The sequence below is a fragment of the Sus scrofa genome, chromosome 7 (genome assembly GCF_054392235.1).
Source record: "Sus scrofa isolate SSC_HxYL_T2T_F1_AM1 chromosome 7, Sscrofa_HxYL_maternal_Yorkshire_Landrace_v2.0, whole genome shotgun sequence".
NCBI classification, from domain to species: domain Eukaryota; kingdom Metazoa; phylum Chordata; class Mammalia; order Artiodactyla; family Suidae; genus Sus; species Sus scrofa.
This window is the reverse complement of record NC_139389.1, coordinates 84,558,220-84,585,195: the sequence shown is the minus strand read 5'-3', so window position 1 is coordinate 84,585,195 and position 26,976 is coordinate 84,558,220. Positions and strand designations below refer to the sequence as shown.

Sequence of the window (26,976 nt, the reverse complement as noted above, 5' to 3'; positions counted from 1 at the left end):
CTATGTCACAGCCACAGCAATGCCAGATCCAAGCTGTGTCTGCAGCCTATACCACAGCTCATGGCAGCACTGGATCCTTAACCCACTTGAGTGAGGCCAGGGATCGAACCTGCGCCCTCATGGATACTAGTCAGATTCGTTTCCGTTGAGCCATGATGGGAACTCCCAGGTATCAATTTAAGTACCGCTCTCTCTGAGAAGCCTTCCCAGACCACCAGAGCAGGTTAGCTACCCCTGCAATACAGAGCCATGGCACCCTACACTCCCCCATCACCCTGTCACAATTTTCACTTTATTGCCTTTTTAAATGCCTGGCTTCCTGACTAGACAGTAAAACTTCTGATCAACATCTAACCCGATCAACAGTATGTCCAGAGCTCCTAGATGGTACCGTCAGACCCCTAGTAAGTAGAAGTAATAGAAAGCTGGTTTACTTCTCAATCCACCTAAAATGCACACATTTCGTATGTGAATGTGTGTGCATTCTGCATGTGCACTCTTGTGTGCGCGCGCGCACACACACACACACACACACACCACTTCTTCAAAATACAGCTTGGCTGACAGGACTAAAAAATAGCTACCAAGCCATGTATACTGCTTAGCCACATGGTGGAAAAGCAGCTGTTGGTGAGATGGGGGACCTCTTTAAGTCTTAATTTTCTCATGTGTAAGATGGGAATAATAAAAGCTTCCTTATATAATTCAATAAACAATAGCTATTACACCTAGATCCCAATTCCCAAATAGGGATGCAGCCTGTGTTCTGCTCAGAAAAATCAAGCCCATGACTGAAGTTGTCCACCAGGTGGCAGTATGACCCTGACCTGGTCCTGTGCGGCTGCCACTGCAGAACAAGACCAGCAGTTGGGCCATAGAAGGTGTGACCAGGGCTGCTTTCCCAGGGCTTTGAGTGAAACTGGGGAGGAGGGAACCAACTGAGATCAGGGTACATATGTCAAGAAGGCCTTATGTTTCTTTGACCCACCCATCCTTCTCCTTTTCTCATCCCAGGCTCGTCCGAGGCACTGTTCATGCTTAGGAATAAGCATTTTCTGGCTTGCCATTCACAGTGGGGGGAATTTCCCCCCCTTGGAGATAAATCCTTTTATCCCAACAGAGCTGCCAGCTTCCACTTCCAGTGGAGACCGTGTTAAGAAGAGAGGCAGGTTTGCTTTCTCAGACTGCTGAACACATCTCATTATTCTGGGATGCCCTGTGGCCACCTGTTTCAGGGACAGGGGAGAGGCAGATGCCAGAGTTAGTCTTGGGTACAGATTTCACTCATCCTTTTCCACCTTGATTTCAATGAATGAGTTCAAGTCAGGACAGCAGGTTTTGTGGGGTTGGTCAAAAGATGGGGAGACAGGTCCATTTTCATCACCTCCCTCATCCTCCTCATCTTGGAAATTAGGATTGTAAAGTTCTGGTGGAAGGAGCTGGGCCTCTGCAGAAGGTAAGCGGTCCGAGGGAGGCCCATACACGCGGTTGGCTTTGGTGCCATGCTTCGAGTTGGCGTCCAGGTGGTAGCAGAGCTGCGTGAGGCGCTGGGCCCGGAAACGGGGAGGCCGGGCCACCCAGACACCTGGCTCATTAAGACTGTCCTCTTCATCAGACATCAGCTCCTCCGTCACATCCTTCCACAGGCGCTGGTCCTCAGGGCCAAAATGCCTCATGATGCTGGATCGGTTGGCGAAAAGCTGAGGTAGGAGCCCAGGACAGAGATTAGCAAGGGAGACAGGTTTGGGGAAGGGATTCGGGTAGGAGGAAGGCTGTGTAAAAATCTGTGCCCAAGAGAACCTGGGTCACATCCTAGAACTGGCTCCTCTCCTCCTCCACTCTATTCCTGGATCTCAACCCTGCTCTTAGATGCTACGTCCTCTGGCCCTTCCCACTGTGGCTCATTAGGGTTTAGAGTTCAGTATCTTGAAAGGAAAAGAATAGAAACCTACCCGGTATCTACGACTTCGAAGTTTCTTCTCCTCTTTTTCTTTCAGGCCTTTAAAGGGGTTCAAGGAGTTGCGGTACTCACGCCTCTTAGTAAGGAAGTAAGCGACACAGGCTCCTAGTGGGGAGGGAGAAGGGAGGCAGTGGAAAGCAAGGTCCTCAGCTGTGGTTTTGCTTGCTTGTTTGTTTTTGCTCTAACACTACTGGGTGGAGGGGGTGAGAACCACCTTTTGTTTTTCGTAGGGTTTTTTTGTTTGTTTTGTTTTGTTTACTTTTTTTAAGGGCTATACCCACAGCATATGGAAGTTCCCAGGCTAGGAGTCAAATCTGGAGCTGCAGCTGTTGGCCTAAACTATAGCCACAGGAACGCCAGATCCAAGCCGTATCTGTGACCTACACCACAGCTCACAGCAACGCCAGATCCGTAACCCACTGAGTGAGGTTAGGGATTGAACCCACATCCTCATGGATCCTAGTCAGGTTCGCTACTGCTAAGCCACGACGGGAACTCTGAGAACCACCTTTTAGAAGATGGGTTTCTCGGCATCCATTCATTCCTCTCAGGTTTAGCTCTCTCTATCCCCTCCATCTCCAACACAAACTCCTCCCACTAGAAAAAGACAACCCCAATGCTTCAGTAACTCCCTTCCCCCACCTGCAGTTAAACCTACCCCCATTCTACTTGGCTAACAGCAAATTACAAGTTCTTTTTCAGCAGAAGCTTTCTTTTCTTTTCTCTTTTTCTTTCTTTCCTTCTTTTTTTTTTTTTTCCTTTGGCCACACGAACATGGAAGTTCCTGGGGGCCAGGGCTTGAAGCTTCTTCCCAGCAGCACTAGATCCTTAACCCACTGAGCCACCAGGGAACTCCAGCAGAAGTTTTCTTTCTTTTTCCTTTTTTTTTTTCTTTAAGAACTGCACTTACAACATATGGTGGAAATTCCCCAGCTAGGGGTCAAATCAGAGCCGCAGCTGCCCACCACAGCCACAGCAATGCCAGCTCTGAGCCACAACTGTGACCTATGCCACAGCTTGTGGCAATGCTGGATCCTTAACCTACTGAGGGAGGCCAGGGATCGAATCCACATCCTCATGGACACTAGTTGGATTCTTAACCTTCTAAGCCACAATGGGAGCTCCTGCAAAAGCTTTCTTTCTTTTTTTTTTGTCTTTTTTGTTGCTATTTCTTGGGCCGCTCCCGCAGCATATCGAGGTTCCCAGGCTAGGGGTCGAATCGGAGCTGTAGCCACCGGCCTATGCCAGAGCCACAGCAACGCGGGATCCGAGCCGTGTCTGCAACCTACACCACAGCTCACGGCAACGCCGGATCATTAACCCACTGAGCAAGGGCAGGGACCAAACCTGCAACCTCATGGTTCCTAGTCGGATTCGTTAACCACTGCGCCACGACGGGAACTCCTGCAAAAGCTTTCTTAATGCTACAGACAAAGAAAAGCAAGAAAGTAGAAAACCCAGGCTAGGAGTTCCCACTGTGGTGCAGCAGGTTAAGGATCTGGCGTTGTCTCTGTGCAGCGTGGGTCTGATATCCAGCCTGATATAGTGGATTAAGGATCTGGCATTGCTGCAGCTGTGGTATAGGTCACAGCTGCAGCTCAAATTCTATCCCTGGCCAGGGAACTTCCATATACTGTGGGTGCAGCCAAAAAAACAAGCAAACAAACATAAATAAATAAATAACCCAGGACGTAATATTTAGGGACAGAAGGGCAGGCCTGGATTTTGACCTCCTTTTCCTAATACCCTAGATTTAGGCCCTACGTGAGCCTAAAACACAATGGTGTTCTAGCCCTTTCTTTCTCCCATATTCATTTCCAACTGAATAGAGCAATGAAAAGGCAATTAGAGAAAAATCCTGTGTATAATGTAGGCGAGAAGAAGAGCCAAAACCAATTTTTTAAAGTCTGCGATTTTCAAAACCACCTAAATCATCTCCATGCCTCTTCTCCTTTGGCCAGGAACAGGGGATGGAGGAAGGATGGGATGGGCGTTCACTCATGTTTTCTTACCTTTCAGCTCCTTGTCAGTGTAATTATGGGGACTGGTTACCAGCTCCTGCTTGAGCTTTTCCAGAAGGAACTTCACTACTGAAATATTCCAAGAGGACTTGATGCTGCCACAAGAGAAAAGAGTGAGTAAGGCAGTGAGCATCTTACAAGCTGGACAAAGAAGTTCCCATCCCTGATCAACTTGGTGGTAAATTCCTCCACCGCCTGAGACAGGATTCGAGCAGCAATGGTGAAATGGAAGCTGTAGCCTCACTGTTATACTGGAGCAGCCCCCTCTCCTCTCCTCTCCTTGGAGAAGTTCCTTACGATTCTTTTCCCTCAAGAAGATCATACCTTTCAGACCCATTGAATCTCTTGTCATTGGTGATGTGGTTATGCACATTGTGGACCAATTTCTAGGGGAAACAAACAAACAGAATCAAGCCAGGAGCAAATATGATGAAACTCTCCCCTGATCCCTAGGCGCTGTCTCCACGGGGTCCTCTGCCAGAATCCTGCCTGTAGTTTAGGTACCATTTCTGTCGACGTCCTTTCTTTCCTTTTTTTGGGTGGCCACACCCTCAGCATATGGATGTTCCCAGGCTAGGAGTCGAATCGGAGCTGCAGCCATTGGCCGGCACTATAGCCATAGCAATGCAGGATCCAAGCTGTGTCTGCGACCTACACCACAGCTCGCGGCAACTCCAGATCCCCAATGCGATGACTTCTCTTAACCAGAGAGCCTATCCAAGTTAGTATTTCTAATGGAGTCCCCCCTCCTTTTTCCTTTTCATTTAATTTATGTGGAGCCTCCAAGATTATCCCTGTCTTACCACTCCTGGGGAATACAATCACTAGAGCAGAGGGTTTCAGACGTTTCCACAGACAGACTCCTACAGCAAGGAGAGAGCAAATATATACACCAGGGCTACTGCAGGTGGGCATTTTCTGCAGCCCTGTGCTCTCGGAAGTTTTAAAACTTTCTTCACACTGTATCTGTATTTCTCTTAACATGAAAGTGTCTTCCAAAATCCTCTAGTAAAATTGGTGACCCAGGAAAATGGCCCAGGTATCTCCCTCTGCACATTACCACAGAGCCCATGGGCCCCCACATCATGGTCCAAAAAGCACAGCTCTGAAATAACAGAAATGGGAAATGGGAAAGGAACTTGGAGACTTGATCATGCAACCTCTTTCACATCATTAAACAGGCTTTTTTTTTTTTTGGTCTTTTCTAAGGGCGCACCTGTTGCATATGGAGGTTCCCAGGCTAGGTGTCTAATCAGAGCTGTAGCCTTGGCCTACGCCAGTAATGCTGGATCTGAGCCGCGTCTTTGACCTACACCACAGCTCACGGCAATGCTGGATCCTTAACCCACTGAGCGAGGCCAGGGATCGAACCCGAAACCTCATGGTTCCTAGTCGGATTCGTTAACCACTGAGCCACGACAGGGACTGGCTGTCTTTCAGCTTTGCTTATATACCCTTAATGATGGCTTCTCATGAGTTTTTGACTCAGCTTATTCCACTAATGAACAGCTCTAATTGTTTTTTTGTTTTTGTTTTTGCTTTTTAAGGCGACACCCACGGCATATGGAGGTTCCCAGGCTAGGGGTCAAATCAGAAATACAGCTGCCAGCCTACACCATAGCCAGAGCAATACAGGATCCAAGCCGCATCTTTGACCTACACCACAGCTCACGGCAACGCTGGATCCTTAACCCACTGAGTGAGGCCAGGGATCGAACCCACAACCTCATAGTTCCTGGTCGGATTCATTTCTGCTTTGCTATGATGGGAACACCTTTTGTTTTTGTTTTTTAGGGCCACACCCATATGGAGATTCCCAGGCTAGGAGTCAAATTGGAGTTGTAGCTGCCAGCCTACACCACAGCCACAGCAACACCTGATCCGTTGCTACATCTTCGACCTACACCACAGCTTACAGCAATGCTGGATCTTTAACCCACCGAGCAGAGCCAGGGATCGAACCCAAGTCGTCATAGATACTAGTTGGGCTCATTACTGCTGAGACATGATGGGAACTCCTGAACATCTCTAATTGTTAAGAAACTTTGCCTTAGATGCTCCAAAATCTGACCTGTTTTCCCATAACAGCACCTGAAATATTTGAAGACTGCTTTCATTTATGCCCCACGTCGTCTCTTATCTGGTGCAAACACCAAGTCCCTCATCCATTCCTCACAACCCACTTTCCAGCTGGACTCCTCATGAAACTGTGAGCCTCTTTGATTTTCCAGTGTCTCTCTTACAACGTGACACCTGGAACCGACTCTAACTCAGCCACTGAGGTCTGGCCAAGGGGAGTATTACTTCCCCTAGCAGAACTCTGTACTTCTAGGAATGAAATCCAAGATGCTATTACCTTTCTTAGCAAGAGCATCTGTACTCAGTGTTTCGAGGTTCTCTCATAGTGAGCTTGAAGTCAGCCCAAGTCCACTATAGTCAACCCACATCCATTTTTCACATGGATTATTATCTCCACCATTCTGCAAGTGGGTTTTGTTTTTGTTTTTATTTTTTTACTTTAATGCAGGATTTTACATTTATCCCTATTAAATTTAGTTTTGTTGTTTCTCTTTTTTTTTTTTTTTTTTTTGTCTTTTGTCTTTTTTAGGGCCACACCCGCAGCACATGGAGGTTCCCAGGCTAGGGGTCTAATTGGAGCTGTAGCCGCTGGCCTATGCCACAGCCACAGCAACACCAGATCCGAGCCTCATCTGCGACCTACACCACAGCTCACGGCAATGCCAGATCCTTAACCCACTGAGCAAGGCCACGGTTGGAATCCACAACCTCATGGTTCCTAGTTGGATTCGTATCCGCTGCGCCACAATGGGAACTCCAGTTTTGTTGTTTCTGATGATGTTTTTATTCCAAGGTCCTCCAGTCAATGGAAACTGCCAAGTCCCAAATTGATGTGATCCTGATCTCAGGACTTTAGCTTCAAATTCAGAAATGCCCAATTTACCCTCCTACCCCAATGGCTGACTGACCATATTAACTTAGGAAATTACTGTTACCTCTTTATGGCTAGGGTCTCCACTCTATGAAAAAGACTGTTATAGTACTAGCTTCATATTTGATAGTCACTTTACCTCTTAGAGGTCCAAACTTGAGAAGTCACAAGAGGATGGGTGAATGCTTCAGAAAGAATTTGAAAGTGTTTCAAAAAAAGGAAAAAAAAAAAAAAGGAAAGAAAGAAAGAAAAGAAAAGAAAAAGGAGGGAGGAGTTGCATAGGTTCCAATTCAAGTGGCTTGGAAAAGATCAGCTGATAAAAATCAAACCAGGCTTGAAGTGGAAAGGGAAAATACTCTAGACAATAAGTGTTAAGACTGTAAAGGCTGCTGGCTAACCTACCCCCTGAGTGAGCTAAAAATAAATAATTTCCCCAATAGGTGGCTGGGATCTGCAGCAGTCCAAGGAATTAAGATTCTGATTTGGGAGTTCCCACTGTGGCTCAGCAGTAATGCACCCAGCTAGTATCCATGAGGATGTGGGTTTGATCCCTGGCCTTGCTCAGTGGATTAAGGATCCAGTGTTGCCATGAGCTATGGTGCAAGTCGCAGACGTGGCTCAGATGAGGCATGTCTGTGGCTGTGGTGTGGGCCAGAAGCTGCAGTTCCAATTTGACCCCTAGCCTGGGAACGTTCATATGCTGCAAGTGCGGCCCTAAAAAGCCAAAAAAAAAAAAAAAATTCTGATTTAGTCCTTTTGGATCCCTAGCAGCAACCCAGCAGCCTCAGCAGATTAGAGATACCTCTCTGATTCCTTCCCAGAGCTAAAGGTTGGAATAGTGAAGTCTGTAATTCTCCCTCTCCCTCTAAACCCACAGACTAAGACAATAACCCTTTTTTTTTTAGACCGCACCCAGGGCATATGGAAGTTCCCAGGCTAGGGGCCAAATCGGAGCTACAGCTACTGGCCTACACCACAGCCATAGCAATGCCAGAACCAAGCCACATCTGCAACCTGCACCACAGCTCATGGCAATGACAGATCCTTAACCCACTAAGCGAGGCCAAGGATTGAACCTGCATCCTCACGGGTATTAGTCAGATTCATTTCCACTGCACCACAACGGGAATTCTCCTCAAGAACATTTTATATCTTTCTCTGTGATGGGTAGCGAGATTCCCTGACTGGTCCTCTTCACGAGCTGTAATAGAGAGCATGATGACTGGGCATGCTGTCCTCCAGAAGGCCCCCAGTTCCACTGAGTCCTGAGAAGGTCAGGAAGAAGCCTAGCCTCATCACCAGACCTCTCGCTGGAGGCAGTAGGCACGAGAGGAATGCAAGTGATCAAAACCCCTGATTTTATGCCAAATATAATTATCACACATTTATTCACAATTGAAACTCTATGAATTTGGGGGGAGTCCTTTGAAATGTATTTTAGGTATAGGCCTCCATTTCTATCACCGACAACAAGAGTGCCCTCTTGGGCTGGAAATCCATAACAGAGAAACTACACCTATTTGCTGTTCTTGATAAGTGACAGATCCCTGAACATAACCAACATTTGAAGTGAAAGTTAGAAACCAGGGAGTTCCTATCGTGGCTCAGTGGTTAACGAATCCTACTAGGAACCATGAGGTTGGGGGTTTGATCCCTGGCCTCGCTTGGTTGGATTAAGGATATGGCATTGCTGTGGCTGTGGTGTAGGCCGGCAGCTATACCTCCAATTAGACTCCTAGCCTGGGAACCTCCATATGTCACGGGTGCGACCCTAGAAGACAAAAAAAAAAAAGTTAGAGGAGTTCCCGTCGTGGCGCAGTGGTTAACGAATCCGACTAGGAACCATGAGGTTGCAGGTTCGGTCCCTGCCCTTGCTCAGTGGGTTAACGATCCGGCGTTGCCGCGAGCTGTGGTGTAGGTTGCAGACGCGGCTCGGATGCCACGTTGCTGTGGCTCTGGCATAGGCCGGTGGCTACAGCTCCAATTCAACCCCTAGCCTGGGAACCTCGATATGCCACGGGAGCGGCCCAAGAAATAGCAACAGCAACAACAACAACAAAAAGACAAAAGACAAAAAAAAAAAAAAAAAGTTAGAAACCAGTTGATACTGATTATGAATGGTGCCTTCCCTCCCGGGGCCGGGGGAAGCGGGGGGAGTACGTCAATATAAAAACAAATCAGGAGTTCCCGTCATGGCGCATCGGAAATGAATCCAACTAGGAACCATGAGGTTGCTGGTTTGATCCCTTGCCTCACTCAGTGGGTTAAGGATCTGACATTGCCATGAGCTGTGGTGTAGGTTGCAGATGCGGCTCAGATCCTGCGTTGCTGTGGCTGTGGCGTAGGCACAGCAGCATAGGCCAGCAGCTGTAGCTCTGATTGGACCCCTAGCCTGGGAACCTCAATATGCCATGGGTATAGCGCTAAGAAGCAAAAAAAAAAAAAAAAAAAAAAATCAAATGAAAGATCTTTCAGGAAAAAGAAGAAGGTTAGGATTAAAATATACATATTACTATATATAAAATAGATAACCAACAAGGACTATACTCAGTATCATGCAATAACCTATAAAGGAAGAGAATATTTAAAAAAATATATATATATACACACACGTGTGTGTATACATGTATATCTGAAAGTAACACAACATTATAAATCAACTGTACTTCAACAAAACTTTTAAAAAAGGAAGAAGTAATATAAATAAAGGATTCAAGTGGTAATCATCCATTTTCAATCTTTACTAAGACAGTAACAAGAAGAAATGAGCTACACATACTGTGATGAGATTTAGCGGATGCCAGTGGTAACCTCCACTCCTAACCAGAATACTCAAGTTACTGCCTCAGCATCTATCCAGAGAATGGAAACCCATTACAGTCAATATGAACGTTACATGGCTAAAGAACACTCCCATGGTTACATCAGAAAGATGTTTGGGGGGACAAAGCTGATCCAAAGGTCTGTGATCACCCTAGGGCAGGGTTCCTCAACCTGGGCACTATTGACATGTTAGGCTGAATAACTGTGGTGGGGTGGGGGCAGCATCCCGTTCACCCCATAGGATTAGCGATGTTCCTAGGACTCCAAGCCACTGCAAGGTTTCAAAGGCAGAACCTTCCCCGGTACCAAGAGCTCTTAGAATCACTAGAATTGGGAGTTCCCATCATGGCTCAGCAGGTTAAGAACCCAACATAGCATCCATAAGGAAGAGGGCTGGATCCCTGGCCTCGCTCAGTGGGATCCAGTGTTGCCGAAAACTGGTGTAGGTTGCAGATGTGGATCAGATCCAGAGTTGCTGTGGCTGTGGTGTAAGCTGCAGCTGCAGCTCCAATTCCACCCCTGGATCTGGGAACTTCCATTTGCCTCACATGCAGCAGTAAAAAGAAAAAAGAGAAAAAGAAAAAAAAAGAGGAATCACTAGACTCTCCAAACCTTTATAGCCGAGCTGAGTGTCTGGTGGCCCTCTGAATCTTTGGGGGGTGGGACGACCTCAGGAAACCTTGGCCTTTCTGCCCAAGGGGCCCCTTGCTGCTCACCCTGAGCACTGGTAGGTAATCTGCAGGCAGTTTCCAGGGCTACCCTGCCGTAGTCAATCTGCTCAGCCCCTTAAATTTCTTCCCATCAGGATTCAGAGATCACTAGGAGATGGGATATAATTCCCTTATCTTTGAAAGGAAGATATCATTCTATCTTAAAAAAAAAAAAAAAAAAAACCTAAGGAAGTTCCGCAGATAGCAGGGGACTATCTGTCCCTGGGGCTTGGTCTTCTCGCCCCTCCCACTCCAGAGCAATTCAGGATACCATTCATTTGATAGGGGATGTTTAAAATCAACCCCCACTTCACTCTTCACTTCTCTTTCCAGACGAAAGAAAAACTTAGAGAAACGGAGCTCACTCACAGATAGGACCAGATCCCGCTTGCGCCTGGAGTTCTTCTGCCCACTCCCTCTGGTCCTGCATGGGGAGGGGGTAAACCCTAGAGAGTGTCTCAGCTCCCCAGTTGCTGCAGGGCCTGGCTCTTCCAAGGCACCTTCCAGGGCCGCGGCGGCACTGAGCATGTCTTCGGGACGGGGTGGTGGCAGCTTGCTTCCATTTTCCAGCCCTGTCTCTGAGGTGGCCCTCTGGATAGCCAGTTGTGTGGCTGGTGAAAGCTGCTTGGCGTAAGCAGGGACCAGCACCCGCTGCACTGCACCCTCAGAGGCCACATAATCATCCACCAGCTAAGAACATAAAAAAGAACAGCCTATTAGCCATCCAGGGGTAGGGGAAGACGGCTAACCATCATTCTTGGGCCAAGTATAGTGAACAGGGAGTGGGAAGCAGGGGGAATCTAGCCCAGTCGGTGGTGGTCCATGGCTTATTTCTCTGAGACTCCAGTGGGAGTGTGGGGCAGACACTTCCTGTGGGTAAGGGCCCCTCGTGTTGGGTAGCGAACCTGACTAGTATCCATGAGGATTCGGGTTCGATCCCTGGCCTCGCTCAGTGGGTTAAGGATCTGGCTTACACAGCTACACCATGAGCTATGGTGTAGGTCACAGAGGTGACTTGGATCCTGAGTTGCTGTGGCTGTGGTATAGGCGGGTAGCTGTAGCGCTGATTTGACCCCTAGCCTGGGAACCTCCATATACTATGGGTGTGGCCCTAAAAAGACAAAAAAAAAAAAAAAGGAAGAAAAAAAAAAAGAAAGAAAGAAAGAAAAGAAAAGAACAACAGTAAAGAGGAGAAACGGGAGAAAAATGGGAGCAAAGGAGGGAGCTATAAAGTCAGAAACCTCTAGAGAGGCTGGCACTGCCTCCCCCGTGCCCCTTTTCCCTTTGTGAGGCCAGCGTGTGCCCTCACCTTGATCCTGCCCCGGCCACATCTGACTGTTGCTGCCCTGACATCTGCTTGCCTGCCTATGCCCTCACTCAAGGACACACAGGGCAGGGGAAGGAAGGAGGGAGGAAGGCAGAGAGAGAGAGAAGAAGAAAGGAGGGGGGATTTCTGCAGCCAGGAAAACAAAACAGTGAGGGGGGGGACGACACAGAAAGAAGCGGGGGAGGTGGCTGAGATTTATAGACCTGTGAGCTGCTTTCTGTGCTGCGAAATCTAATTCCATCCTGTCGGCTTGGAAGACTTCCCTGCCTGAAAGAACCACAGCTCAGGGCACTGCCTGGCCTGGCACCTCCCGCCTCCTCTCCTTCCCAGCTCCTCCTCCTCCACAGTCGGGTGGGGTGGGGATGGGGCACAGGCTGGGACAAACTGTGAGGCCATCACCCACGCACGTGGCCAGGCCTTCGGGAAGCAGTGACTAGCTGCACCGTGACACCAGAGGGGGACTTTCATTCCTCAGATCCAGCAGATGGGCTGGGAGTCTCCTCCCTCCTGGTGACCCTGTGTGTTCTGCTGCCCTACTCTTGCCTGGGTGCCTGGGCCTCGTCGAGGGGGGAGGAGGAAAAGAGACAGGGCAGAGGGAGGACTCGGGGGAGGAGAGCTCACAGACCTCCCACTGTCTCTCAAGTGGCAACGCATCTGTTAGTTTCCCATCTCTGTGATCTCTAGAGTCGCTCCATCGCCTTTCCTACTTCTATGTGTGACATTCTGCAGTTTTTACTCTACTCAGCCAGGATTTTTCCTGCTCGTATGGCCCTGAGCAGGAAAGAAGCTGAAATAGCACAGTGAACTTCTATGTCTTTTCCTGCTCATAAAAGAGGCCCCCTCGCTTCCCTTTTTCTCTCTCTGTGTTATCCTCTTACTATTAATGCTCAGCTGTCCATTTCTTTTCCTCATTTATTCCCTTTCCTCTACCTCCCTCCTACCTTACCTCATACTCCCTCTCTTGAGCATCCATTCTCCTTCCATTTAGGGTCGTCTTTTGTCTCTGCTCTTTTTTTCCCACTTTTCCTCCTTCCTCAACCCTTGGTTTCCGCCTCTTTCCCTCCCTACACCTGCCTGCTGTTGTCTTTGTCCTCTCCCTCCCACTTTCCCTTCTCCCTCTCTCCCTGCCTCTGCCTCTCTCTCCTCCACGTCCCCGTCTCTCTGGTAGTCCTGAATTCCTCTTGGCAAGCAGAGGGCCCGTGATAAAATATGAATGAGCCGTCTGTGCACGGCAGGCATCCTCGCCAGGAGAAGCAGAGCCTGTGAAGCAGCCGAGGCAGCTGTGGAGAAGGTGCCATGCAGAGTGACAGGGCGGGAGGGCTGGGCAGTCCCCTCACTCAGGCCAGCAGTGACCTTCCGCCAAGAGGCGCTGATGCAGGGGAAAAAAAGCAACAGGGCTGACTCTCCCTGAAGGCAAAGGAAACTTGGTACGGCGCTGTTTATCGCAAATACAACCAAAAGAAAGGTTGACGGCTGGAAAGGAGAGAGAGAGAGGAGAGGGCGGGAAAAGCACAGAAGTGCAGCCCCACGCATGCCCTGCATGGTGGCTGTACTTACGGGGTTGAGCATCGGGGGCCCATCGCCAGCAGCCAGGGTGCATCCCGGGAGCCGCATATCTCTCTGGGAAGCCGGGAAGCTCAACGGCCCAGGGCCCCCGGCCGAGGCCGCTCCCAGCTGCCGCAGTTCCTCGATCACCACTTGCACGCCGCTGCCCACACTGTCGCACTCCTCTTCCACAGTGGACACGGCCCTGCCGGCCTCCCCGGGGCTCTCCTTGAGGGGTCCCGGCTCCTCCAGCGGGGAGCCATGTGGCCGGCTTTCCCCATCTTCATCGGGGGCTGGCACCTTCCCCTGCCTCAGCTCACCCACTTCCTCCTGGAGATGTTTTAACAATTCGTTGTTGGCCCGGGCGAGACCCAGCGCAGCCTCAGCCAGACCCACTGCCTTCTCCACCCGCTGGTAGATAATATGCAGGAGCTGCTCTGAACTCTGGACGGCCAGGCCGTGTCCGGTCACTGTGATTGGGGTGCTGGAAGGAGGATTCCCGCCCTGACAGCCTGTGCTGCCCCCACTAGTCTCGCTCTTACAGGCACAGCAGCAGCACCTGGTCTCGCCTCCGCCACTGCCACCAGGAGGGGAGAAGAGAATGGTGGCACTGAAGGACATGGTAGCCAAGGCAGGAAGTTCCTCGCTCACACTCCTGGACTGCTCAGAAAGTGTCCCCAGTCGACTGGACGGCAGGAAGTGTTGGCCTCTTGGGATTCACTTTCCTCCCTCATGGAGGGTGGTCGGAGGAGCCTGGGCACCCGGGGGTGGGTTCTGTGAAGGAGGAGTGGGCAAGCCGTGAAGAAGCACAGGGTCCATGGCTGCCTCCCCTGGGCCTGGGGAGCAGAGGGCCTTCTATGTGCAGATCCTGTGCTGCCCTCACTCAGCACACCCAGAGACACGCTGACTGGTTCCCGAAAGGATGGGCCTACAAAGGCCTTCCCCAGCAACACAGTTTCAGAGAGCGGAAGGCATTCTTCCTGCCCCCAGGCACAGTCCCCACAGCTCCAAGCTAAGGAACAGAGGGGGCTCCAAAGGAAACAGGAGCATCTGGAAAGGTGAGAAGATTAAGGAAGAAAATGTAGCTCTGTCTTCTCCGCCTCTCTATCTTGGCTGTAATAACAGTATGGCATTTTATTGCTTTGACACCGTTCCTTAAGGAGTTCAGAGCTCTTCAGTAGGTTAATCTCATCTGCACAACACATATTAGCATCTAGGAAACACATATTAACCCAGGTCTAGAGAAGAGACAGAGAACTTACATATCTTTTTCAAGGTCAGAGGAAGACAGCAGAATCCAGTTATTGCTACTTTCAATCTAGCGTTTATTTTTTTTTTAGCTGATACCACTTTTTGTTGACATACAGAATCATGAGTCTACCCTCTCGATAATTTTCATACAGATGCATTCAGAGTAAGACTCCTAAACAAGGAAAAGGCCAATCGATGCAGCCCCCAGCACGTTGCCAACCTCACACTATTATATCATCAATGCTTTGGGGATGGGCAGGGAAATGAAAGGAAAAGCTGGGAAAGTTGAGTTACAGAAACCACAGCCCCCTACTCTCCCATTTTGTATACCTGGGCCTCTGGCCTCTGCAAAGGAAACACGCAGCTCTGCATCCTCCAGCTGGTAGCCCAAAGAAATCACCTCTGGGGCCCCTCATCTCCACTTCTCATGCTGCTTAAGGGACAGGCAGAGCTGAATGAGAGTATCTAAGTAGCCACATGCTGCCACTCTGCTCACACAACCAGCCCCCGAAAGGAGAGACCAGAATATCAATGATAAACCAAACTGCCTCTCTTTTGAATCACTGTAGTTAAGCAACTAAATTACTCCAGGAGAAAAAGTAAAAAAAGGGAAAAAGATGTGGGAGGGTTGGTTTGTACCACTGAGAACACTCCAAGGAATTTCATGTTGTCTTTTTCTAAATGACAATTGATTACAGAAAAAAAGAATCTTCCTGCCTGAAGCTCCCTAAGTGACAAGATCTTAAGTATGTTTACAGTTTCTTCAAGAGATACATTTCTGTCTTACCTTGTAAATTATATCATAACGTCACAATTAAAAGGAGAGAAGGAGGTTAGGAGAATTTTCCATATATTGAGATTTTGAAGGGTTTTTTTGAATTAGCAATCTCATTTCAGAAACAGGCAATATCAATGCCTCTAAGATATTATAATGTAAATCCGACAATGCATTTTAATTACATTTAGTTATTAAAGAATAGTCTTTAATTTGCTCTTTCTCCCCTTTATATGGGAGAAATGCTTTTCTATGCTAGATAGTGACTTCTTGTAAGAAGTTAACTCAAGTCCATTTACTGCTTCTCTGTCATTAGACTCACTGGAAGGCACAGCTAAACCTAAAAAACTAAAGGTTGAAGCCAAATTAAAACTAAAGGTCAAAGGAAAGCACTAAGTGATTCCCAGGTCCATTTATGGATGAATCATTTCTCTATCTTTCCCTTCCTAAGGGCCTACATGCTCCTGTGAGGTTAATTTTTTTTCCAACCAACATCATTCAAGGAGTTTAATGTGAAACTTGGATGTTCTGAGAAAAAAAGAAAGTTATGAAGATGATAACATACAAATGCTTCCCACTTTGGTTCAGGATTTGTAAAATAAGAAATTAAGATGAGGAGTTCCTTGGAGTTCCCGTCGTGGCTCAGCAGTCAGCGACTAGCATCCATGATGACTGGGGTTCGATCCCTGGCCTCACTCAGTGGGTTAAGGATCTGGCATTGCCGTGAGCTGTGGTGTAGGTCGCAGCCGTGGCTCGGATATAGGCCGGCAGCTACAGTTCCGACTGGACCCCTAGCCTGGGAACCTCCATATACTACAAGTGCAACCCTAAAAGACAAAAAGACCAAAAAGAAAAAAGAAAAACAAAGATGCGGAGTTCCCCTCATGGCTCAGTGGTTAACAAACTTGACTAGTATCCATGAGGATGTGACCCAACCCCTGGCCTTGCTCATTACGTTAAGGATCTGGAGTTGCCACCAGCTACGGTGCAGGTCACAGATGCAGCTTGGATCTGGTATTGCTGTGACTGTAGATGGCAGCTGCAGCTATGATTTTTTTTTTTTTTTTTTTTTTTTTTTTTTGTCTTTTTGCTATTTCTTTGGGCCGCTCCCGCGGCATATGGAGGTTCCCAGGCTAAGGGTCAAATCGGAGCTGTAGCCACCGGCCTAAGCCAGAGCCATACCAACGTGGGATCTGAGCAGCGTCTGCGACCTACACCACAGCTCACGGCAACGCCAGATCATTAACCCACTGAGCAAGGGCAGGGACCGTACCCCCAACCTCATGGATCCTAGTCAGATTCATTAACCACTGCGCCACGACGGGAACTATGGGTCATACTTTTTTTAAATAAATGATTTTTATTTTTTCCATTATAGCTGATTTAGAGTGTTCTGTCAATTTTCAACTATGCAGCAGTGACCCAGCACGTATACATATATACATTCTTTTTCTCACATTATCCTCCATCATGCTCCATCATAAGTGACTAGATAGCATTCTCAGTGCTATACAGCAGGATCACATTACAATATTTCTTAACCAAAGCAATGAGATCCTGCTGTATAGCACTGGGAACTCTATCTAGTCACTTATGATGGAGCATGATAATGTGAGAAAAAGAATGTATATATGTATGTGTGTCTGGGTCACTTTGCTGTACCATAGAAAATTGACAGAACATGGTAAACCAGCTATGATGGAAAAAATAAAAATCATTTGAAAAAACCCCAATATTTCCTAACCAACTTAAAGCTAGATAAGTGATTAAAAACAAACACTAATTTTATTAGGTATACATATCTCTTGTTACAGAACATGAGCAAGTTTTAAAAAAAAGTTTCTAAAAATTCTTTATATGCTAGGGCGTGCTAAAGAATGAGTTACCAAGTGGACTGCCACCTCCAAGTACTCAAGTGAAGTCCCTACAGGCAAGGAGCTTACAGTGCCTGTGAGAAGAGAATGTCTACCCAACAAGGCAAAATATATACAAGTGCCTAAAAATATGGTACAGACTAAAAATAATCTGGAGGAGTTAGTTCAAAATGATGGAAAGATCAACAGAATGAAATCTTGTGAGAAAGTGGTCTTTTTTTTCCTTTCCTTTTTTTCTTTTTTGGGTCGCATCCAAGGCATATGGAAGTTCCCAGGCTCACGGCTGAATCAGAGTTACAGCTGCCAGCCTATACCAGAGCCACAGCAAAACCAGATCCAAGCCGCGTCTGCGACCTATACCACAGCTTGGAGCAATGCCAGATCCTTAACCCACTAATCGAGCCCAGGGATCAAACGCGCAATCTCATGGTTCCTAGTTGATTCATTTCCACTGTGTCAAGACGGGAACTCCGAGAAAGAGGTCTTATAGAAGAAAAACCTCCAACTGAGTCTTGAGCAGGTACAGGATGAACTCATAGGGTGGTAGGAAGACATAATCAATGAGAGAAAAAAAAAAATTACAGAATTGACAGGGTACATGTGAGAGGTCAGAGCAAAAGGGCCTATATAAAAGGTACGGACTGACAGAAGACTTTGAAAATCAAGTTAAGGAAACTCACGCGGGGGTGGGCAGCAAACCTTTCTTTTTAAAAGTTTTTTTTTTTTTTTTTTTTTTTTTTTAGCCATGCCCCCAGCACACAAAGGTTCCCAGGCCAGGGATGAACCCGCCCCAAAGTAGTGAACACACCACGACCTTAACCCACAGAGTCACCAGGAAACTCCTGTAAAGGATTAAATAGTTATAGTTTCTGTCACAACTACTCAACTCTGCCACTGCAGCACAAAACAGCCATGGACAATACATAAACAAAGAGCATGGCTGTGTTCCAACTAAACTTTATGGACACAGAAATGTCACAAAATACTACATTTAATATTTACATTAAAAAATAGAAAAGCCACTCTTAGCTCATGGGCCATACAAAAACAGGTGGCAGGCCAGACCTTAGCCCATGGTCTATAGTTTGCTGACCCCTGTTTTAGATACCTAGAGTAGAAGAGTTAGCAACTAGGAGATGTTTAATCCTGGAGAGAATTGATAAGAATGAGCGTTGTGGGAGTTCCCGTCGTGGCGCAGTGGTTAACGAATCCGACTAGGAACCATGAGGTTGCGGGTTCGGTCCCTGCCCTTGCTCAGTGGTTTAACGATCCGGCGTTGCCGTGAGCTGTGGTGTAGGTTGCAGACGCGGCTCGGATCCCGCGTTGCTGTGGCTCTGGCATAGGCTGGCAGCTACAGCTCCGATTTGACCCCTAGCCTGGGAACCTCCATATGCCGCGGGAGCGGCCCAAAGAAATAGCAAAAAGACAAAAAAAAAAAAAAAAAAAAAAAAAAGAATGAGCGTTGTGGATATTAAAGTTCAACATCCTGGAGGAAGGACTAATAATAACTCTTAAAAAAGACACACACACACAAAAATACAGGGAGGTGGGCGGAATTCCCACTGGGGCTCAGCAGGTTAAGAAGCCAACTATCACCCATGAGGATGCAGGTTTGATCCCTGGTTTTGATCCCTGGTTAAAGATCCAGCGTTGCTGCAAGCTGCAGGGTAGGTCACAGATGCAGCTCGGACCTGGGGTTGCTGTGGCTGTGGTATAGGCCAGCAGCTGCAGCTCCAATTCAACTGCAACTCAACCCCTAGCCTGGGAACTTCCATGTACTATAGGTGTGGCCCTAAAAAGAAAAAAAAAGGAAAAAATATATATACTGGGGGATGGAGTTCCCACTGTGGCACAATGGAATTGGCAGGGTCTTGGGATCCCTGGGATGCAGGTTCCATTCCCAGCTGAGCTCAGTGGGTTAAGGATCCTGTGTTGCCACAGCTCCAGCTTAGGTCACAGCTCGGATTTGATTCCTGGCCCAGGAAATTCATATGCTGCAGAGCAGCCAAAAAACAAACAAAAATATATACAGAGAAGGGGAGTTCCCACTGTGGCACAGTGGATTAAAGATCTGGTGTTGCCACAGCTGTGACATAGGTTGTTCCTGTGGCTCGGATTTCCTCCCTGGACCAGGAAATTCCATATGCCACAGATTGGCAAAAAATAATAACTAAAAATACATATACATACACACACACGCACAGAGGATAGAGATATTGGTTAAAGACAATGTCGAGATTATAAACCTAAGGATAACAAGATGGTACCACCAACAGAATAATAGAAATGAGTACACTGAGAGGAGACACAAGAGCATTTGAGAAGATGTACATTTATATATCAACTTAAATTTCAAACTGATGGCAGTATCTTTAAATAGAATGTTCTTTTTTTTTTGTCTTTTTGTCTTTTTAGGGCCGTACCCGCAGCATGTGGAGGTTCCCAGGCTAGGGGTCTAATCGGAGCTGTAGCCACCGGCCTACACCAGGGCCACAGCAACGCCAAATCCGAGCCAAGTCTATGACCTACACCACAGCTCATGCCAAGGCTGGATCCTTAACCCACTGAGCAAGGCCAGGGATCGAACCCGCAACTCATGGTTCCTAGTCAGATTTGTTTCCGCTGCCCCAGGAGGGGAACTCCTAAATGGAATGTTCTGAAAGCAACAGTCTAGGAATGAAAGACAAAAACAAGAGGAAGTTCGGGGCTGGAATGCAGATTTGAAAAGTTTAGCAGGAGGTTATAGTTGAGCCTCAGAGTGGATGAGTTCTCCCAGGAGTAAGTATAAAGTTCTTGGCAAAGGCCAAGGACAACACTTCAAGCCAATCCATGGAAGATGCTTCATTAAAAAAGAAGAATGGTCAGTAAGGTGGGAGAAAAACAGTTATGAAAGCCAAAGTAGAATCAAGAAGTTGGATCTGGAGTTCCTGCTGTGGCTCAGCAGGTTACAAACCAGACTAGTTTCCCTGAGGGTTTGGGTTTGATCCCTGGCCTCACTCAGTGGGTTAAGGATCTGGCATTGAGGAAAGTTGGGATTCAGCATTGGTTGCAGATGCTGCTCCGATCTGGGGTTGCCGTTGCTGTGGCATAGGCTGGCAACTGCAGCTCTGATTCAACCCCTAGCCTAGAAGTTTCCATATGCCACAAGCACAGCCCTAAAAAAGAAAAGGAGGGAAGGAAGGAAGAAAGGATGGATGGAAAGAAGGGAGGGGATCTAACCACCTGTGTAGCAGAAAGTTTAAAAAAGACGAAAATTAAGAAAACTTTTTTTTTTAACTGCCACACCTGCAGCATATGGAAATTCCTGGGCTAGGAATTCAAATCAGAGCTGCAGCTGCCAGCCTATGCCATAGCCACAGCAATGCTGGATCCTTAACCCACTGACCGAGGCCAGGGATGGAACCCACATCCTCACAGAGAAAACGCTGGGTCCTTAACCCATTGAGCCACAACAGGACCACCAGGAAGTACATTTTATTTGTCTGTGATGTCACTGGTGATGACCAGAGAGGAATTTTTGTAGTGAAAGTAATACTATGCAGTAGATAAAAGGAATTGATGGAGACAATGGAAGCAGGACACAAAGTCCAGTTTTCCAGAGTTCAGTTTTGAAAGGGAGTTTAGACATGAAAGAAAGGAAGTCAGAAGCTTCAGTATATTTAAAAAGCAGCAAGAGTAGTTCCTTGGTGGTACAGAGGGTTAAAGATCTGGTGTTGTCATTGCTGTGGCCCGGGTGCAGTTTCAGTCCCTGGCCTGGGAATTTCTGCATGCTGCAGGTACAGCCAAAAAAAAAGATTAATGTAGGAGCAAAGATTCATTGACATGAAGTGAGGAAGACAAGATGTAGGCTACTGAGACACTCTTTACTTTAGAGACAGAATTTCCTCAGTATGAATAATTCAAATTGATAAGAGAACTTTATTACAGATAGTGCTGCATTATCTGTTGTTAAAACCTGTTAAATTCTTTTCTAACACTCCAGATCTAACATAATTCATCATTCTCGATTTTTTCCATCACTAAAGTTCTAGATCCCATTTAACCCTTCCAAAGTTATTAACATATCTAAACTTTATTCTGGTACCTTTACCTCTCACAATGTATAACTGTTTAATACAATAACCCATGAAGCAGTCCATGGAACATTTGGCAAAACAATGGCAAATTATCCAGGCAGTATCTGTACCATTATTATTAATACTGTCAAAATTTGCAGTTTCAGGTTGCTTATTTTACTTTATTATATTGCCACACCCATGGCATAAGGAAGTTCCCAGGCCAGGGGTCCAACTGGAGCTGTACCTGCCGATCTACACCACAGCCACAGCAATGCCAGATCTGAGCCTTGTCTGCAACCTACACACACTGAAGCTCATGGCAACACCAGATCCTTAACCCACTGAGCAAGGCCAGGGATCAAACCCACGTCCTCATGGATGCTAGTCAGATTTGTTGCCACTGAGCCACATTGGGAACTCCTACTGATTTTAAAATCAGGAGTTCACATTTTTGTTGAAGAATGAAAAAATAGGAATAAACTAAGATTGACCACCATAGAAAAATACACATGCCTTTTGCAAAACGCTATCAACATCTAGAATTGAATGTTAAGAAAAAGAGGGAGATTCAGTCCTATTATATCAACACGAAATGACAGCAGCTGGCAAAGTTAAGTTTGCATAAAATCTCTGTGTTTGGGGTTTATTTGGTATTGGTGTAATTTTAATACCTGTGAAAGGAGCCTAGAAATTGTACTTACCAGTAATTTTGATATTTTTTCAAAACTATTTAGATTGGAGTCCTGTAGTAGCTCAGTGGTTAATGAATCCAACTAGGAATCATGAGGTTGAGAGTTCGATCCCTGGCCTTGCTCAGTGGGTTAAGGGTCAGGCATTGCTGTGAGCTGTGGTGTAGGTCACAGATGTGGCTTGGATCTGGCGTTGCTGTGGCTGTGGTGTAGGCCAGCAGCTGTAGCTCCAATTAGACCCCTAGACTGGGAACCTCCATATGCTGTGGGTGCAGCCCTAGAAAAGACAAAAAAAAAAAACAAAAACTATTTAGATAAAGAAGAAAGAAAACTCATCTTCTTTAGACAGACAGTTCAGGGTGAGACTGTCCATAATCTTAACTATCCCTTTCCTCTCAAGTCACATGTATTTTTGTTAGAGCTAAATATATCATACTCTTGGCAGCTCCCTTGCTTGCTTCAACTCATTCTGGGTTTGAATTTTCTGCATGACTGAGTTCACCTCTAAACTATGAAAAATAAAAGTTTTCTCACTATTTAATAGATGTGTAGGATATGGTATCACTCAATGATATATGTTTTTATAATGGGCCTCTGACTCATTCAGGGTCGTGCCAGCAATGGATTTCCTTAAATGTGATCATTGAAAGCACAGCAATTCATACCATAATCTTCATTTTAAAAAATAAAAAAGGATAACGGCCGCTTAAAGCTTCTGCTGTGCCAGTCAGTCCCCCACTCCACTTGAAGTTGCAAAATGGCTCACCCGCTAGGTCCTCTCAAAACCTATTTCTATCAGAAATGAAATTCTTATCACACAAAAGCAGGTAAGCAAATACTATAATACAGTACTTTTCTACATTTTGAAAGACTGACCCATCTAAAGATCTACAAAGAAAATCTAAGACCTCGCTTTTAGGGATTAGAAAGAGATGTAGTCCCAGAGGGCAGAATGAGGTCCTAAGGATTCCACGTAATCCGGAAATTTCATGTATGTGTGTATAATAATATGAGTTTGTTTAACCCAGGGTAGCACCGTCTTTTTAAAATTACGTCTGCTAAAACGCAACTTGGTGACATTAAAATTTCCAGTTTAAGACTTTCGCATCCGTGCGCCTGACGTAAAGGACTCTTCCTGCATTTATGAAGAAACTGAAAAATGAGAAACTAGCTCCTAAGGCTGCATCGTGTGCCCAGGAAGCCCTCGGTAAATGTTAGCTGATTAAATATTAGTCAAAGTTGACAAGGTAGGCACCAGGAACACACAACCATTTCCGAAGAGAAGGTGTGTTTCAGCTGCAAGCAGGGCAGCCTCAGCGGCGCAAGGGGTAGCAGAGCTCGAGGGGACAGGGCGCCCTGCCACTGGGTCCCCCCGGGTAGACTGTGCCCTGAGGGTTCCGGGAAAGGGGTGCTCCGCAGAGGACGCAAAGAGCAGACTGGCCCGAGACGCAGCTGGGGATCTTGCTGGGTCACCTTAAGCAGACTATGTTTGTAAGAAAGCTCTGAAGACTGAGGGGACTTCCTGTAGCAGTCTCGCTTTGGCGGCCCTACGGGTGTCCCACCACGTGTGCCCCGCGCCTAGCGGCAGCTGACTCAGCTGTGCTGAGGCGGGCGCGCGCGGACAGCTGGGGAAGACCGCGGCGCCGGCGCGTGTACCCGTCCGGCGCGCGCACGCGGTTAAGCCCCGCCCCACCAGTCCCTGGGCCCTCGGTGATTGGTAGATGGACGACTGGGCGGAGTAGGGTCGAGAACGTTATTGGCCACAATCCACAATCACTCAAAGAGCCAGGGAGGGGAGGGGCCTCTTCAGGGAGAGATACGACTGGAGCCTTTTTCAAGGCCGTCAGACGCCATCTTTAGGTGGCTTTTTTGTTTTGTTTACTCGCTTTTGTTCTCTGCTGCCCGGAAAGCTGCGTGTACACGGTCGTAGGTACAGTGACCACAAATTGGTCTCTTACATTTGGTAGTGACAAGCTTTTAGTTCCTGCCGGCCTCAGTTACAGATTTTTCAGATACCACTAACAAGGTATTAGTTGCCCTTAGTTCAAAGTTTTCATCTTGAGGGACCTCGCGAATCCCAGGCTAAACCGAGTTTAGCTTTATTTTGCCTTGGTAGGAGGTACATTCGTAGGAGGAATTCTCTTTCTTACGAAGAAACTCAAAGCAAGGACATTGGCTGTGAGCCTAAATTCCTAGCAAAAATCAAGTAGTCTAGGAAGACAGGGGCTTGGGCTGTGTACTGCTCTAGGAAGAGCTTTCTGTTTTCTGAGAAGGTAGAAAGTATATGTGATGGCCTGCAGTGAAGTGGGAAAGAGTAAGAAAGAGCAAAACTCCATTAAAATTCTCAGCACTGCTGCCATCACAAAGGTCACTAGACTGACTGGATTCCAAAGACATGCAGGTCTAAATTTGTGGAATGATCCACATTTGAGACATTTATTAAGCACTGATCTGACTTATTAGGGAATAAAAATGCACTCAGTACAGGTAAGAAATCCAGAGGGTCCAAAGAGGGCCACCTTATAGTGAATGTAAAGACATGTACAGATAATTTTATCGCATTTGTTAGGCATCCTAAATACTGTTTGAAACTGAGTGGGTTGCTGGCTGGGGAACGGGAATGTACTACCATCGTCATACTGGGGTTTTGTGTGAAATTTGAACTCTACCATAGATCCTTTTTTTATCTCCTGGTTGCTACTTCACTTGTGACATTCCAGTTTCTCCCTCATCAGCCCATATGCTTCCTATGCTTTCACCCCAATCTGCAAATACAGATTTGAATGTAAATATTTTCTGTAGGACTCCTAATAGGAGACAGTGGTTCTGAAAGAGTGAAGTGAGAATACAGCTCCTGTACAGGGAGACACTGCTCTCAGCCCTCTCAATTCATACACACACTTCTCTCTGTGACTTTGAGCATTTTCATTCCAAAAATGCAACATGATAACCAAAATGCATTTCTTATCCTGCATATATATTATTGGCCTTTGCTTCCTCTTGGCCCCTCCTCCATCATCACCACCACTATGAACAGTTTCTGAGAATTGGACTTGACTAAATTATTTTCCTGATACTTTGCCAGCTGTGGAGCTTTTGAAACAAATCCCAACCTATAAACGACCATTTTGTCAAAAAGCCAAGAGAGAACTTCCCTTCTGAACACACCAACCAAACCACACATAAAGGCCAAAATATACACAGCTGTACATTTAAGAACGTGAGACAATAAAAACCAAAACCACTAAGGCAAAACAGTCACTAAAGAAGGCTTTAACCACAGACTCAATAAATTGCATATCCTCATTTGCCACATGGACTACATATTCCCTGGCAATTTAATCTGGTACTTTAGAAGTAGAGCAAAAAAAATATCAAATGCACATAGAATGAAAGTGCCTAAGTATTTTATGCATGGGATTTCTTCTCAGGTTTAATTTGCACATAAACTCCTGTCTGGATCACATTTGGGAACACAACAGAAAAAAAAAAAAAAAATCCACATCCTAGGGGCTACTTTGCACACATAAAACCAAAGGCAGTCACTTTTGAAAATAAAATCTGATATGGCACATATACACATACTGTACATATACACAAAGCACAAAACCCCAAGATAAATCTTTACGAAATTATTTGCTTCAGGAAACACACACACACACACACACACACACAAGGTTCTCATGAAAAATGTTTGTAAGACATACTGTAAGAAGGGCTTTGACTCCCCCCTCCCCAGGGAAATGAGTGTTACAATTAAGAATATCTAAACATTTTTAGCCTCTTGGCCTTGGACAATTGCCACATTCAAGCCACTTAGTTTTGGTTCTGGGGGGAGGGTGTGTAAAACGCACGCAAACAGCTTTGTGAGGGAGTCTCAAATCTCCGCTTCCTTCGACGTTGCCTGTGGCAGAAATTTACATTATCCCTTCGAGCCCGCTTAAAAAAAAAGAAATCTATACTTCCCAAGAGGCCAAATTTTTTTTTTAAATCCCTTGACCATAAAAATTTACCAGTTCTTAAAATGTGATAGCAAAAAGAAAAAATATAAATTTGGCTGGAAACAGTTGTACACGGCCATCCTGCTTCTCAACTTCTTGGTATATTTAAAACCTTGACCAGGAAAAAGAAAGAGGAAGAGAGACAGAAAAAGAAATGGGGGAAAGCGCACATTCCCCTTAGCAACAGTTTCCTCACCCCAGCACTGCCACAGATCTCTATTTTTAAAAAATTTGAAAACACACACAAGATTAAGGAGGAAAAAAAATGGAAAAAGGATACCCGAAGGTCGTATGGCTCTTTGTATTCGTGTGTGTGCAAAAAGGAGGACTCGCGGAGCCGGAGCCGGCAAGCCCCGCCCCTCCCCGGACGCCCGCCCGGATTGGCCGCCAGCGGCCGCGGGGCGCCCCGCCCGCGAGCACACGCGCGGCGCCTGAGGACGGTGCCCCTGGGGGAGGGGGCGCTCCTAAGGGCCACCCGACCCCCGACCCCAGACTCCAGACCCCCGACCTCTGCAGCTCGGTCTCTGGCGCCATGGCTGACACCTGTGCCCTTCCCTACTTCTTTCCCCTTCCTTTCACTTTCTCACCCCCCCTTTCACCCTTTCCCATGTTGTTTTTTTCCTCTGTGAATCCAGGCCCTCGTCATCAGCATAAATAACAATCCAGTGAGTGAGCACCTTCCGACAATTTGCCAAACTTAACTAGTCAGTAAAATTTCTAAACTGGGATTATGCATCAAGCACTTGGTCCTTGGGCCAGAGTTCATGATTTCCAGGTAGAATGTCTGGGTCACGTCTGTTGCTTAACGCTCCCACCTTTAAGTGAACATTCCTACAAGTATGTGATGTCCTTCAGGTGAAAAATAAAGTAGTCTTACACTTTGGGCGTGGATTTTGCTCAGCCTTCGTCCCCAGTTTTTCCTCTATTTGGCTAATACTGCATTCTCAAGAACCTAAAATGGTCTCCCTTTACCTCCTGCATGAAGACCCGAT

General features: G+C 46.7%; 1 protein-coding gene across 8 annotated transcripts; it reads right to left on the bottom strand.

The window, feature by feature from the left end:
• Positions 1–270: 270 nt before the first annotated feature.
• On the bottom strand, positions 271–26,307 carry C7H14orf93 (chromosome 7 C14orf93 homolog). Of its 8 annotated transcripts, none has more exons than XM_084969242.1 (8): positions 26,181–26,307; positions 14,918–15,075; positions 13,349–14,386; positions 10,834–11,154; positions 4,306–4,367; positions 3,973–4,076; positions 1,953–2,065; positions 271–1,700 (listed from the first exon to the last, which is right to left on the bottom strand). In XM_084969242.1, exons 3-8 carry the CDS (start codon positions 13,955–13,957, stop codon positions 1,281–1,283), a joined length of 1,629 nt encoding a protein of 542 aa, XP_084825368.1. In that variant the 5' UTR covers positions 13,958–14,386; positions 14,918–15,075; positions 26,181–26,307; the 3' UTR covers positions 271–1,280. The 8 variants fall into 8 exon arrangements, 3 of the variants coding, with proteins under 3 accessions (XP_084825368.1, XP_084825369.1, XP_020954906.1); XM_084969243.1 differs by lacking the exon at positions 14,918–15,075 and having other exon boundaries at positions 13,349–13,666; positions 13,879–14,386; positions 26,265–26,307; XM_021099247.2 differs by lacking the exon at positions 14,918–15,075 and having other exon boundaries at positions 26,265–26,307.
• Positions 26,308–26,976: the final 669 nt, after the last annotated feature.